General features: G+C 47.3%; 1 protein-coding gene across 1 annotated transcript in view; it reads left to right on the top strand.

The window, feature by feature from the left end:
* The window catches only part of LOC147701890 (uncharacterized), a 91,245-nt gene extending 81,467 nt beyond the window's left edge, over positions 1-9,778 (top strand). Inside the window, exons 5-6 of the mRNA XM_086930517.1 lie at positions 5,606-5,716; positions 6,984-9,778. Coding sequence (XP_086786643.1) covers positions 5,606-5,716; positions 6,984-8,029 — 1,157 coding nt within the window. The 3' untranslated portion in view covers positions 8,030-9,778. The remainder of the gene's footprint in view (positions 1-5,605; positions 5,717-6,983) is intronic.
* The last annotated feature ends 4,717 nt before the right edge of the window (positions 9,779-14,495 follow it).

Below are 14,495 nucleotides of genomic sequence, written 5' to 3'. Positions count from 1 at the left end.
CCTTCAATGGCAGCCGCTGCGCGGCCACAGGTAAGCCCGTCTGTGCCTGGACCACGCCCAACGCCAGAACCCTGGACCACGCGTACACAACAACGCCAGACTCTCCTCGCACTCGACACATGCCGAGACCACCGTTGCTTCCAGGCCGCCTCAAAATGCACCCGCGGACGTTTCTCCTGCCGCACGTGCAACTTCACCTGCAACAGAATCACCAAACCCCCAAGAACCGTACCCAACCACCTTCGCTACATACTCCTCAACACCTGATCCGCAACCAAACACACCGTCGAGCTCTGGGACCTACTCGACAACTCCGTCCCATACGTTGCCTTCCTGACCGAGGCCTGGTGGAATGACTCCTCGGCACCCGTCATCGCCATAGCCATCCCGGATGGCTACAAGATCACCCGCAGGGATCACGCCAACAGAATTGGAGGTGGCTTAGCCATCGTCCAAAAATCCACCCTCCAGGTCGACACCCACGCATATGACACCCTCAACACCGCCGAGCACCTGCACTTCCGGATCCATACCAACCCCAACACCACCCTCAGAGGAACACTCGCAGACCTCGCCAGCACATACACAATCGCCTCCACAGTCTACGTCCTCCTCGGGGACCTGAACTTCCACCTCGAGAACAACGACAACACCAACTCCGCCACCCTGATCGACAACCTCGGCCTCAGACAACTCGCCACCACACCCACCCACGCCGCCGGGCATACACTTGACCCCGTCTTCTCCACAAGCACCCACGTCGCCTTCAACCACACCATCGAACTCCACTGGACCGACCATCGCTGCATCCATTTCACCTTCACGAAACCAACCACGCACCACCGCACCCAACAGCTGCCCCGCCGCTGCTGGAGCCAAGTGACCGAAGACCAGCTGACCTCCACCCTTGCCCAGAACCCAACCACCAACCCGAACGCCGCCGCCCGCAATCTCAGACAGTGGATCGACGACTGCGGCCAACACCCTCGCCCCACTCAAGAAACCCTCCAGGTTGCCACACCAGCAAGAAAGCCACCTGGTTCACCGAAGAGCTCCAGACCTCCAAACGCACATGCCGGAAACTGGAGAAGAAATGGCTCCACGAACGTACACCAGACAGCCACGCACCCCACAAGGACGCCACCCGCAGACATCACCACCTCATCAGACCAACCAAGAGATGTTCCTTCAAAGCTCGCCTGGAAAACAACACACACGACGGCAAAGAGCTCTTCAGCCTAGTGTAGGAACTCTCCAACCCCAGCGCCAACACCAATGACATCCCGCCCTCACGAGATCTGTGCGAATCACTGGCCACCTTCTTCCACAGCAAGATCGCTGACATCCACAACAGCTTCAAGACCACAACCGCCCGACTACAGCAGACTCCACCCCCCCCTCCCCTGCAAACACCACCGGCACCAACCACCTGACCTCCTGGTCCAACGTCAACGAGACACATAAGGAAATGAACTCCATCCACTCAGGATCACCATCAGACCCTGTCCACACCACATATTCAACAAAGCAGACGCAAGCATTGCACCCCAACTTCGGAAGGTCATCCACATCTCCTTTGAGACAGCCACATTCCCGGAAAGCTGGAGGCATGCCAAAATCAACGCCCTCCTCAAGAAGCCCAAGGCGGAACGCAAGGACCTCAAGAACTTCCGGCCCATCCCCCTGCTCCCTTTCCCGGCAAAAGTAATCGAGAAAACGTACGCAACTGGGCCCCCACCTCGAGGATAACAACATCCGTCCCAGTCCGGATTCAGACAAAATCACAGCACCGAGACAGCCCTCATCGCCGCCAAAGACTACATCAGGCACCAACTAGACAACGGCTAAACATCAGCCCTCATCTTCCTGGACCTGTCAGCCACCTTTGACACGGTCTGCCACTGCACACTAAAGGCACGCCTCCAGGAAGCCGGAATCCAAGAGTAGGCCCAGGACTGGACCACGTCCTTCCTCTCCGGCAGAACACAGAGAATCCGCCTCCCACCCTTTCAATCCGAAGACACCGACATCATCTGCGGCATACCCCAGGGATAATCCCTCAGCCCGACCATGTTCAACGTCTGCATGGCCCTCCTTGCACAAGTAGCCCGCCAGCACGACCTCAACATCATCTCCTATGCCGACGACACCCAACTCATCCTCTCCACCACCAAGGACCCACACATCGCCAAAACCAACCTCCACGAGGGAATGAAGTCCGTCGCCAAGTGGATGAGGAGCAGCCGTCTGAAACTGAACTCGGACAAGAAGGAGGTCCTCGTCCTCGGCCCCACCCCCTCTGCCTGAGACTACTCCTGATGGCTGCCCCCACTAGGAACAGCACCGACACCTACAGACCACGCATGCAACCTAGGATTCATCCTCGACTCCTCCCTCTCCATGTCGAAGCAGGTCAACGCCGTCTCCTCTTCCTGCTACAACACCCTCCACATGCTCCGCAGGATCTACAAGTGGATCCCGACCGAAACAAGAAGAACGGAGACCCAAGCCCTCGTCAGCAGAAGGCTAGACTATGGCAACGCACTCTACGCAGGAATTCCTTCCAAACACCTACAACGACTGTAACACATCCAAAACGGTCCGCCCGACTGATCCTCATCATCCCCCATCGCAGCCACATCACCCCCTACCTGACAGACCTACACTGGCTACCCGTCAACAAGAGGATCACCTTCAAGCTCCTCACCCACACATACAAAGCACTCCACAACACCGGACCAGCCTACCTGAACAGCAGACTCAGCTTCTACACCCCCCACCTGCCAGCTCCGCTCCACCAGCCTCGCCGCCGGCCCCCGCATCCAACGAACGACCTCCGGTGGCTGATCCTTCTCCTTCCTCGCCGCCAAGACCTGGAACACCCTCCCTACCCACCTGCGGCAAACCCCAGACATGCTCACCTTCAGAAGACTCCTCAAGACCTGGCTCTTCGAGCAGTAGCAGCACCCCCTCCCCTCAGCGCCTTGAGACCATCACGGGTAAGTAGCGCGCTTTACAAGTGATTGATTGCTTGATTGATTGATTGTATAGTACTAGGCACGGCTGCCACAGGAGAGTTATTCAAAGGTAGTTGGAGAGCTACTAGTAGCTCAAGAGCTACTCGTTGGAGACACCTGTTCTTGCCTGTATTTCTGTTTACATTCTTTCTCTTGTTTTCTACCTACCTTCTAAGGGATGTTTAGGTTTCGCCTTTTCAGCGCTTGCAAAATCTCTTGTAACTAAAAAAATTAATTAAATCTTATAAGGGGTTTACAGCCCGCCTATAACTTACCATTTGTTAGGTTGCTTGTCACTGATTTCCTTGCTTCTTATTGTTTTTGTATGTCATTTCCTGTAGGTTTCTGGTTTCTCTTCATCTGCCCTCGTAAGTTTGTCTATTCTGTGGAGCTCAAGTACTCCTTTCTGTTGAAGTATTCATCCACATTTTTCCTGCAAACTAGTCCACTCTGGCCATAACGTCACAGCCTCAGTACTGACATGTCATCAAGCGCTTCTCTACCTCCATCTTTCTGTTCAACATTATTGTAATTAATGCAGATTCCGCTCTTATTTCTTTTCTCTATATGTTAATTCTCTGCATCTCACTTTGTCTATCCTTTCTACCCAGCTCCATCCTCTCTTTACTTCACATACACCTGGGCTCTCCTTTCATCTCTCCCCATCCCCACCATGGCATAGATGTCCTGCAGCCATATAGTCAGTGCCGTAACAAAGGCCCTGCAGTGCAAGGGGGCCTGAGCATCCGGGGACCCCCTCAGAACAATAACCTGGCCTGATAGCTCCTGAGCGAGTCCTGGGGGAGGGGTGAGGTGGCCCTCTCTATGTACTTTGCTGGGGGCCCCTCCAGTCTCATTACTCCATTGCATAATGCTGGGTGCTTCGCACAAAGTCTGTGCCCCTCATCCCCTCTCCTTTCCTCCTGTTTTATAGATGTTCGGTGCCCTGCATTGGTATGCACTCCTGGCTGCCAGACTGTGCCTGCCTGGGAGATTTCTTTAGGAGTGATCTGCATCAAGTCTCCGGGCCATCTATCTTTACGCTGTCACAGTTGTGATTGTGAGCAAGCATTAGCAATATGGGCGCTTCCCAGCTGCTCGCAAGCTGATACCCCCTGCTTTAATCGATGTAGCAACCTGCTCCATTTGGTGATCAGTCCGGTCCCTACCTTGTGTCTCCTCTAGAGGCTAGAGGTGGGCAAGCCACTGAAAACATGAGCCAGACTCAAGCCTGGTTCTGGCTCATCTTGAGGTGCTGTTGGAACCTCGACCTCATGCAGAGCTTTCATCTTTAATGTGGCTCTCCCTGCCTCCTACCCACTAGGAAGTGGCGTTATGGTGAGAGCTGCTGATATGGAAAACCGGTTCGAAACTCGGTGTAGGTTCAACATCCTGTGATTCTTGGCAAATCACTTTAACTTCGCTGCCTATAAGCAATGCATGTGTCCTTGTGTACTGTAACTGGTGCTCATGTGGATCGCTCTAGTACCTTCGAGTCGAGTTTGCGCTATATTTTTAAAAATGCACTAAGCCTTGACATGAGAAAAGACAAATAGGTCCCCATTTACTGGCTGATTTCTACAAAGCGAACCCAGAATATCTGGGTAAATCACTGCTCCCTCTCTTAAATTGTGATATTAGGCAAATATTTTATTTCACCAAAACCTTTTTCTTTTGTTATTGCGCATGAAGGCGCTTTAATATGTTTCGAGTCCAGACTACAAGTTGTACAAAACAATCACTTTTAATAAATACTTCCCAGTGCAGTGCTATAATGAACCCTACTAATGTCAAAGCTTCCAAATGTTAAATAAATCAGCTTTTAAATTTTGAGTAGACTTTATTATATTTTGCGTGATGTTTGTTGTATGTTTTACATAGCAAATATTTTCAGGCCTCGGCTTGTTCAGGAAGATCCGAGTGTCCATTGTCCCCTCACCCCCACTCTCCTCCCTCGAGTTGCTTGAGCACCCTCCTACCCCTTCACCCCTGCCATTTTTCTTTTTATATGCAGCGAAAGGTGCTGTGCAACATGACTTGAAGTAAAACAAAAAAAGGCTATGATGGTGTCAACGCTGCCCGCAGCATCACGCTTGTTAAAAATTGTTTACTTTAAGACATGTAACCCTGTTGCACAACATGTAAAAAATAAATGATTGACAAAGCCAATAGATAACGCATAGGCGAAACCTGTTGGCTTTGCCCTTGCTTGTTTTGTTTCTGTGTCTCGGATGTCTATTTTGTTAAACTGTCTATCTGTACATACTTTGTAGGATCCTTTGTGATCTCTCTCTTATGTCTATGGCTAGGAAATAGTAATAGATGATGTAGAATTGCCTTTTCGTCCGGGCAGTTGAGATGTGGGAATGAGCAAGAAATGCCTGCTGTTTTTTAATGTGAGATATAGGTTTCCTTTTTGGGCCTTTTCTAGCATTGACATCATCCTCACTCCACCAATCTCCACCACTGCCCAGTCAACAGTTTACAGTCTGTGTCATTTATGGCATGAGGTTGTGACCCAATGATCGCAGAACTCTCATCTCTTATTTCACATTTGGCATCATGATGTATCTGCTTCCATGTTCTAGGCTACCGAGTTACTCCTGATATTTTATGCAGAGTTCAGCATCTTCCAGACCTTCCCTTTATGAGCCAGCACACCTATGGGGAAGGTACCTCTTCTAGCAAGACTACCACACGTGAGTAAATTATTTTAAAAAATCAGTCATTTATGATTTGTAATTTTCTTGATTTGGGATGGCGGCACTATTGTGGGCCTGTTTTTTTGTGTCATTGTCACTTAATGTAATTAGCTGTTTGGTGTATCATTCCACCGCTTATGAAGTGCTTGCTTTGCAATGCATAACAGACTATTTTATACCTAAAATTATGCTCAGTCCCCGCCCATTCACTTTTTAATATATACATGTACTCTATATATACTTACATTAGCACCACCACCATTTAGTGTTACTGTTTGTATCATAACAACCATCACTGCCATTACACGCGCTCTCCACCATTATCCCCACCAACCAGCATCATTACCACCACCAAAACCAGAGTTTGTATGTATGTGTGTGCTCACTCTACAAGCATTGGTACTGTGATGAGGTTTATATCGGAAATATAAGCAAGATTCATTGGCTTTGCAAGTATTGTAGAAGCTTGTGAAAGATTCTCACAAAACTATTTTTAACTTACCCTCAAACAATTTTATTTTGTCTTAGTGATGATCAGCTAGCTGTGGCAGTTTCAAATTCAGAGATTATCTAGTATATACCATTGGTAGGTGGTCACTTCAGTGCTGGGATTTTCCCTCCAAAGATGCTAATCCAATAATGTAACATGCCCCTAAGTAGGTGAGGGTTTAACCTATTTTGTATTCTAACCAGCTACCTTTAAGCTGAGGTTTAATGTAGTAGTGATCAAAGAATGGTGTGGAATACATCACACAAGATGTCATACTAGGTGCGATGAAGTGGCACTAGGCTTCTTGAGCTCTTGAACATTTTTGTTTTGATATGGGAGGGCTAAGTAGTTGGGCGGGAGTGCATTAAGGATCTGGTGAATGAGGGCATTGTTGGGGAAAGAAGGGTTAATGATGACGGGGATGAAGGAAATGTGCATATCTAGTCTAATGGGCTTCTATGTGAAAGGGCTCGGAATACATTTCTCATGGAGTTTATAGAGAGGCTTTGTGTGATAAGAATCTTCTGTTCCTTTTTTTCAGGTTTAAGTTTGGTACTAGAGTACTGTAATATTTGTCCTGGGCTCTAAAGGAATATCAATAAGGAATACTGGCATATGTATTAATGCATTGCCTTTAGACTTTAATTAAAAAATAAAATCGTGAAAATGCATACCAATCCCCACGTCTAATTTCTCTCCCCACATCCTCAACCCATATCCCCTCGTTTGAGCTGCCTCTTTTATAACTTTGTGTTTTTTCATTTATATTCATAGGTGCCTTGCCAAGTGAAATGGCTCCAAAGAACCAACGTCATCAGAAGTTAGTTGATAGCCTTTACACAAGGCACTTGCTGCTCAAAAAGGTCAAAGAGAATAGCTCCCAAGGCTCAGAAAAGGGGTCATTTTTAGAAAATCAGGATAGAGCACAGAAGATGGAGCCTCATCGCAGTGGACTCAAGCCAGCTATTTCCACTCCATTCAAACCAGCCTACTTTCCCTCAAAAGCACAGCATAAACCTCAAGTTCCAGAAAAGCAGTTTCAGTGCACCTTGTGTGAAAAGAGTTTTACTACAAATACATTCCTGGATGTTCACTTAAGAACACACACTAGTGAGCTGTCGTACCCATGCAACGCATGCGACCGGAGCTTCATCAGCCGTGCCAATCTCAGCCGCCATCAAATATCTCACAGAGGAGAGCGCCCCTATAAGTGTCCTGTGTGTGAGAAGAGCTTTGTCATCCGCTCTAAACTGAAAATACACTTGAGGAACCACACAGGGGAGAGGCCGTACCAGTGTAGTGAATGTGAAAAAACCTTCACATCACATACCTATCTCACCCTTCACCAAAAGACTCATGCTCAGGAGCGATCATTCCAATGTAACCAGTGCCAGAAGAGCTTTCTCAATAATTCCAGATTAATAGTGCACCAGCGAACGCACACTGGGGAAAGGCCATACAAGTGCTCAGAGTGTGATAAGCGATTCAGTGACAACAAAAGTCTTAAACTCCACCATAGAAGTCACACAGGTGAGAGGCCTTATCGGTGCAAGCTGTGTGGGAAGGGTTTCAGTAGCTGCTCAAATCTTGTCCGACACCAGAAAACACATGCACGCCTCAGGCCCTACATATGCACAGATTGCGGGAAATGCTACAATAAGCGTCCTGAGCTTAACCAGCACATGCGGACACACTTGGCTGAGCGACAGCACCACAGCATTTGGTACAAAGACCAATACCAGGATGGCTTGGCGCTTGCTAAGCAAACAATTACCCATAATTCGGAAAACAGCCCAATCATAGAAGTTATTGTGGTCTAGAGTACTGTGGAGAGTGAAGAACAGCAATTCTTTTGAGGTGAAAGCGTGTGAAGTTTCTCAAAAGCAAGCCCCAACTAGCGGGGCTTGTGGTACTTAAACAGTTGAGGTCTGAGGAGTTTCACTACACCTTGGTCCTTGTATTGCCTGCAAGAAGAGTCCTTTTCTAACTAATATCTGGATAAAGCGAATGGAATCCCAGACACATCTTGTCCTGTTGCCAGCGGACTCATGTCAAAGGCCCCAAGAGGCCAATCCAGGTGTGTTAATGGGATATTATTGGCCTGAGGATTTTTTTGTAAAAGGTCTGCACTGAAGCTAGCTTGTCGAGAATGTATTAAAAATAAAGAGTTAAAATCAAAACCCAAGTCAGGGTGCAGACATAAAAAAAAAATCAGGCAATACAATTAACCCAAATTGTTACTTGTGCTTCTGAAACCTTATGCTGAAGGTGAACTTTCAGACACTAGAACATTTATCTCAGTGTTACCTGCCGCTGGATCAATGACGACAGCCTGTAGTAGGAATTTTCAAAAGGGAAAGTAACAGTGTTGGAAAGCTGTTCAAATAGTTCTTTGATCCCTTATCCGGTAGAACATGATGAGGGTAAAGAGCATTATATGACCATCTGTGAAATCTAATTATGTATTTCAAGAAGTAGCATCTCCCATTCCTTCACTTCTCTTCTTGTTCCTTATTCGGACTTGGAGATCGAACTTTTGGGAATAACGCACAAAAGTGACACCCAATCTCATAGCAAGTTGGACATTGTTTGGATTAGAGACTCCTTTCTGTTCAAGGCTGCAATGAAGCACCCATGGTAACCAAAGTTAGTCCAGCCAGTGGAGCTTATTTTATTGTCACACAAAAAATCTGGTGTGTGTAGACTTACTTCTCTAGTCTCATGGTACCAAATGCTATGTTTTTAGGGGCAGACTGCAAACCATGATTTTCATTTATTATGTTTACTCTTTGACTTTGGAGGAGAATACATTTGTTTTATTAATTTTGGTGTCTTGTGTTCTGTTGGACTGTAAGCGGAAAAAGAATACGTAACAGCCATCAAAAACCTCTGCCTACAAGTAAGCTCCATCCAAATCAAAATATTAGCACTGCGTCAAAGACAGTGTTGTTGTTTTAGTTAAGTTAATTGTTTATTGTTTAGGTGTGAGAGATTATCAAAAAGGTCACTTATTAGGTAATTTTATTTTCTACCCTGCTGTAGGGTTTTTGTCATTGTCAATCCTTGGTTCCTGCCCACTTTCTCATTTTGGGGAACTCTAAAAAAAGCTCTGAATATGTTACTGCAAGAAGTTGTGACTGTTGTTATCCGTTATCAAGACCCCTCCTGTAATATGTGGTCTCCTAATAGGGAAATATTGTTTTTTCTTTTGACTAAAATACAAATGATTGTATTTTTAGTTTAAAAAAAATGATACTATAGAATTATAGATATTACACTTTAATGGATTTGTCACTTGTCCTGATTTTATGTTGGACAGACCAACTCTTCACTGAAATGTTCTAATTTCCTTTAAGATATAGATGTTGTGCATTTCACTTGTTTAGGCCCCTCTGCAACAATAAGGCACGCGTACTTCAGTACCCCTGGATACAATTTGAAAAGGCAGTGGCTGTATATTTCAAAGAGAACTCAAATACAATTACCAGAACCGTTGGGCAAACTTATTTGCAAGAATAAAGCATCAACTAAGTGATCCTTTGAAGAAATAAAAGCTGTTTTATAACTAATGAAATCACAAGCAGCAATAACTAGTATCACTAACCATTGTACCATTAACATTTGTAAGTGAAGTCTCTGCAACACAGATCAGTGTATATATATTTAATGTTGATACATTTAGTAGAGGCACGTCAGTTTGTGGTGTTTGTTTTTTTAATGTAAAAAATGTAGTCTTTCATTGTAAGATGGAGCACAGTGGCTTCTTGTTATTTCATGGAGCTTTTGATCAGGTATTTGGCTACAAGGTGCCTCGTCTGTCAAGTGGCTATACATGTTTATCTGTGTAAGGCAGATTGCTTGTCTTTTATGTATAAAAGAAAGCAATATTTTGGTTCAGAAAGCATGCTTTTTGGGATTTGGTGTTATTCCCTTAAGTAGTTTCAGAGAACTTAAGGGTTAAAAAAAAGATACATTTCAAAATGCGGAGGATCTGCGAAACCTACATCTCAAGATGAGATCTGCTTCACTGCCATTTCATCAACAAAGATGTGAAGGCAGGCATTTTAGAACTCATGGACTCAGTCTACTGTCCTAGAAAAATGTAAATTAAAAAAAACAGGAAGGAGGGGGTTGAGAAAACCTGTCCCCTAGGCCTGGTGCAGGGGGGCTCAGAGGGAGCCTCTCTAGGAACAAAAACAGCAATATTTGTATTGGCTTCAAGAGCCTGCATCGCTGATTAAAAAATTTATTTCTCCCACTTTTCATACACAAACAAAAACAGGGAAGGAGCCCCGTTAGATTTTTGAGGAGAGATCATGTGGTTCCTGTCCCCAAGAAGCACCAGTGATCTCTTCGCCCTGAAGGGGAGGATGCAGTTTCTGTCCCTGAGCCACAGTAGGGCTACCCTCTCCAAGCAAAGATCTGCCCCAGGGCCCCCATGCCACAGTGTCCCAACCATTCAGTGTCCCAAGGACCCCATCACCTGGGATACTGCAGTTCTTTGCCCGGATGACTGTGGGCATACCCTGTCTGCTGTCTCCCGGGCAAGGAACACAACTTTTCTCCCGCCTGAGAGGGAAAATGAAGCTGCTCCTGTTAGCCCCACTACGGGTGTTGGCTAGGGATGTGTCGCTCACTCTGCAGTCTCTGACATTTTGCAACATGTGGGTGCCCTGTGCACTCACTTTGTAAAACTCAAAAACCAAAAACATTAAAAAATAAAAGAATAAATGACACACTCACTGGATGATGTCATCAGTGATGTCATTTGAGTTGTCATCAGTGATGTCACTGACCATGTCATGAGTGATGTAATATGTGAAGTTATAAACAACGTATTGCACAGGTGTAAGTTAAAGTTAACTCTGGTAATTATAACTGCTCGATTTCTATGATTTTGTAGAATTGAAATCTGAGCCTATCTATTACATCCCTGTGACCTTTGCTTTTTTTAATTGAATTTCTATGGTTTTTAAAATTCTGTTTCTTAACTATAACGTCTCTGTAACCTTTGGGTTTTTCAGTGAATTTCTAAGGTTTTTTATTCAATTTCCTAACTATAACGGCCCTGTAACCTTAAGTTTTGTCAGTGAGTTTCTATGTTTTTTAAATTATATTTTCAAACTAACCTGTAAACTTTGACACTGGGTGTGTGAGTGGCTGTATAGGCTGGTGAGTGAGTGTACGAGTGGCTGTATGGGTCTATGAGTGTGTGCATGAGTATGAATTGGTGCATCAGTGTCTGAGTAGGTCACTGGGTGCGTGAGTCTTTGAGTTGATCGGTCAGTGGGGGTGTGCGCCTGTTTCAGTGAGTGTGTGTCTTGGAATTGGCTTGTGCATGGGTCTGAGTGGAACTGTGAGTGGGTGTGTGAATGTTTGTGAATATCTTGCTGGCCACTAAACTCCATCAGAGACAACATCAAACTATCAAAAGAGCCGGGCCAGCCTTTGAGTGGCTCGGGTTGAGGTGGAAGCTGTGAGATGCCACTGGGTCTCTGGGTCTCTGCTGAAGGAGGTTCTGGTCCCCGGAGGTGGAAGGGGCAATGAAACCACTCTGTATACGTGGCTTCATGCAGCAATCATGATCCTCAAAAGCCAAGCAGTTATTTTAAAATGTGGTTACACAGGCACATGGTCCCGGAAAATTAGTAGGAAAGAGAGAATGAAATGATGGTGGATGAGAGAAAAATAATGCGAAGGAGAGAGAACGAGACAGATACTGTTAACTCATGTCACATTGTGTGAAATGTGAGGCGCACACTCTATTAGCCCCCCCCAATGAATGAGTGTGTGCGCTATGTGACTAATTCAGGACACTGGAATTTCAACATCTTCATCTTTACATATATTATATAACAGCTTACAGAGGCTCACTGTTCACCACCTCAATTCTTTTCCGGGGAAAAAGAAGACGACTTCAATCAGGCGCTGTGCAGATAACTGTTTGCAACTTCTGTCCCTAAAGGAAATAAATACAAATCACCTATCCGCCCCACCAGTTTTACAATCGACCAGCTGTCAAGGACAATACGATTGTTATGTTTATGGCCGTGAGTCAGCGGTCTAGTTGGCCGCGTACCGCGAGGTGCGCACACGCGAGCGCGTGACGTAACGCGCTCACATATAAAATAAAGTAGGCGTGGCCCGAGGTTAGTCCGGACCACGCGGTGAACCAGCATCAAGTGTCCCGAGTATTATTAATGGCGCAGCGCTGAAACAAACAATGCGCCTGCGACTGTGGGGCACAACAATGGCGACGAGGGTCTGAGAACCCCCACTATGCCCCGGGCAACCTTCGCTTGGCCGCAATCGGAAGCGCACGGCTGTGTGTTACCGTATACAGTGGCGGGCCCTGCGTGGAATGCACCGGTGGGGCACCAGGTCCACGTGCGACCCCAGACCAAGGCGGAGGCATCGCGGCTGTGATCACGGAGCCGCCGATGAGGCGCCCACGACTCCGGGTGCGGAGCAGGTGCCGGAGTGGATGAGTTAAAGCCACTAAACGTTCGCAAACAGAAGAATGGAAAAGGAAAGGGAAGAGTAAGCGGCACACCCAAGCAACACAGCTCGAGTGGGTGGACGAACAGCAAGCCAAGAAGGCGGCAGGTCAGTGTCAAATCAAGGGTAGCCCAGACAGACTCACCGGGGAAAAGAACACGTGCCACCTCCTTCACCCCAGCACACGTGCCAAGCCAGGCCCAGCCAGGAACCAGAGCACCACAGCCAAGAGGATCCAGGCCGCAATCTTGGCCCTTCCACGTTCCAATATGGCGTCAATTCCTGCCATTGAACCATTTGTGGTAGATGGTGCCCCAGCATCCCTGGCGCCTCGCTGGAAAGACTGGACAGATCGTCTGCAGATCTATTTCGAGGGCGCAGGGACAGCAAGGGAACGCCGCAGGGCTTTCCTCCTGCATCTGGGCGGGAAAGACATACACAGGATTTACAAGACCATCGTGGACACCACCCCAAAGACCTACATAACGCTCCTCAACGCTCTTAACGCACACTTCGAACCCATGGCTAGCAAAGACTATGAAGGGTTCATATTCCGACATGCAAAACAGGAAGCCGAAGAATCGTTAGACGCATTCCACAGTAGGCTCAAAGAACTAGCCAGCACGTGTGGTTTCCGTGACTAGCAAGAGGAAATACGAGGGCAGATAATACAGGGGTGCTACTCCTCAAAGCTGAGATTGACGATATTACAAGAAGATGGAAAGCCGTTGGCGGATATCCTAAAACTGGGGGGCTCCAAGGAACTATCCCAGGCTAGAGCGTCGCACATGGAGGCGGCTCTCCACCGACCAGTTAAGGCGGAGCAGGTCAATACGGTTGAACAAATCAATGTCGTCAAATCCAAGACACGCCAATATGGCGGAAAGAAACCGCAAGACAAACACAGAGACTGCGGATACTGTGGAGGTCAACCACACCGCATCCAAGACTGCCCGGCGCGAGGGAAAAGATGCAGCTCGTGTGGGTGGATGAACCACTTTGCAGCAGTATGCATGTCGGCCAAGTCCAAGAAAGAGGCAGCTCACACCATAAAAGAAAGTCAGGACGGCGTAGACATGGATGATGACACTAATGACTATCCTGTCCACTACGTTTTTGCCATCGATCAACCCCAGCGAAAGAAGAGACGCCTCCCGAAGTGTCGCATCAGGATACACAACCAAGAAGTGAGGGCCACAATCGACACCGGAGCCTCCATAGAACTTATGGCGGCGGCCGTGTACAACCAGCTAAGAACCAAACCGCCACTGCAAGCCGCAAGAATCAGGGTATTCGCGTATGGGCAGAAAACACCGATACCACTGATAGGCTGCTTCCGGACGGAGCTGCAGCACCAAGAGCTGAAGGTCCCGACGACCATATATGTCACCAAAGAGGGCAGCGGCATGCTCATCAGCGGGCAGGCAGCGGAAGAACTTAGACTGATATCCTTTGCCATGGCGGTGCTAACTGAGGAGCTGGACACGATACTGGAGGAATTCGAGGGCACGTTCCGGGGCATTGGATGCCTAAAAGGGAAGGAGGTATCCCTCCACATCGACCGGTCGATTCAACCTTTCGCACTCAGGCACCGAAGAATCGCTTTTCACCTCAGGAAGAAGGTGGAGGAAGAGTTGGAAGCCCTCGAACAACAGGGCATAATCGAAAAGGTCAGCGGACCAACCCCATGGGTGTTCCCAATTGTCATAGCGCGCAAACCAAAACAGCCTGGTCAAGTCCGCATATGCGTGGACATGCGCCTGCCCAACGCGGCAGTCAAGAGAGAGA

Source organism: Lissotriton vulgaris, chromosome 7 (genome assembly GCF_964263255.1).
Source record: "Lissotriton vulgaris chromosome 7, aLisVul1.2, whole genome shotgun sequence".
Taxonomy (NCBI): domain Eukaryota; kingdom Metazoa; phylum Chordata; class Amphibia; order Caudata; family Salamandridae; genus Lissotriton; species Lissotriton vulgaris.
This window is presented reverse-complemented; position numbering and strand designations above follow the sequence as displayed.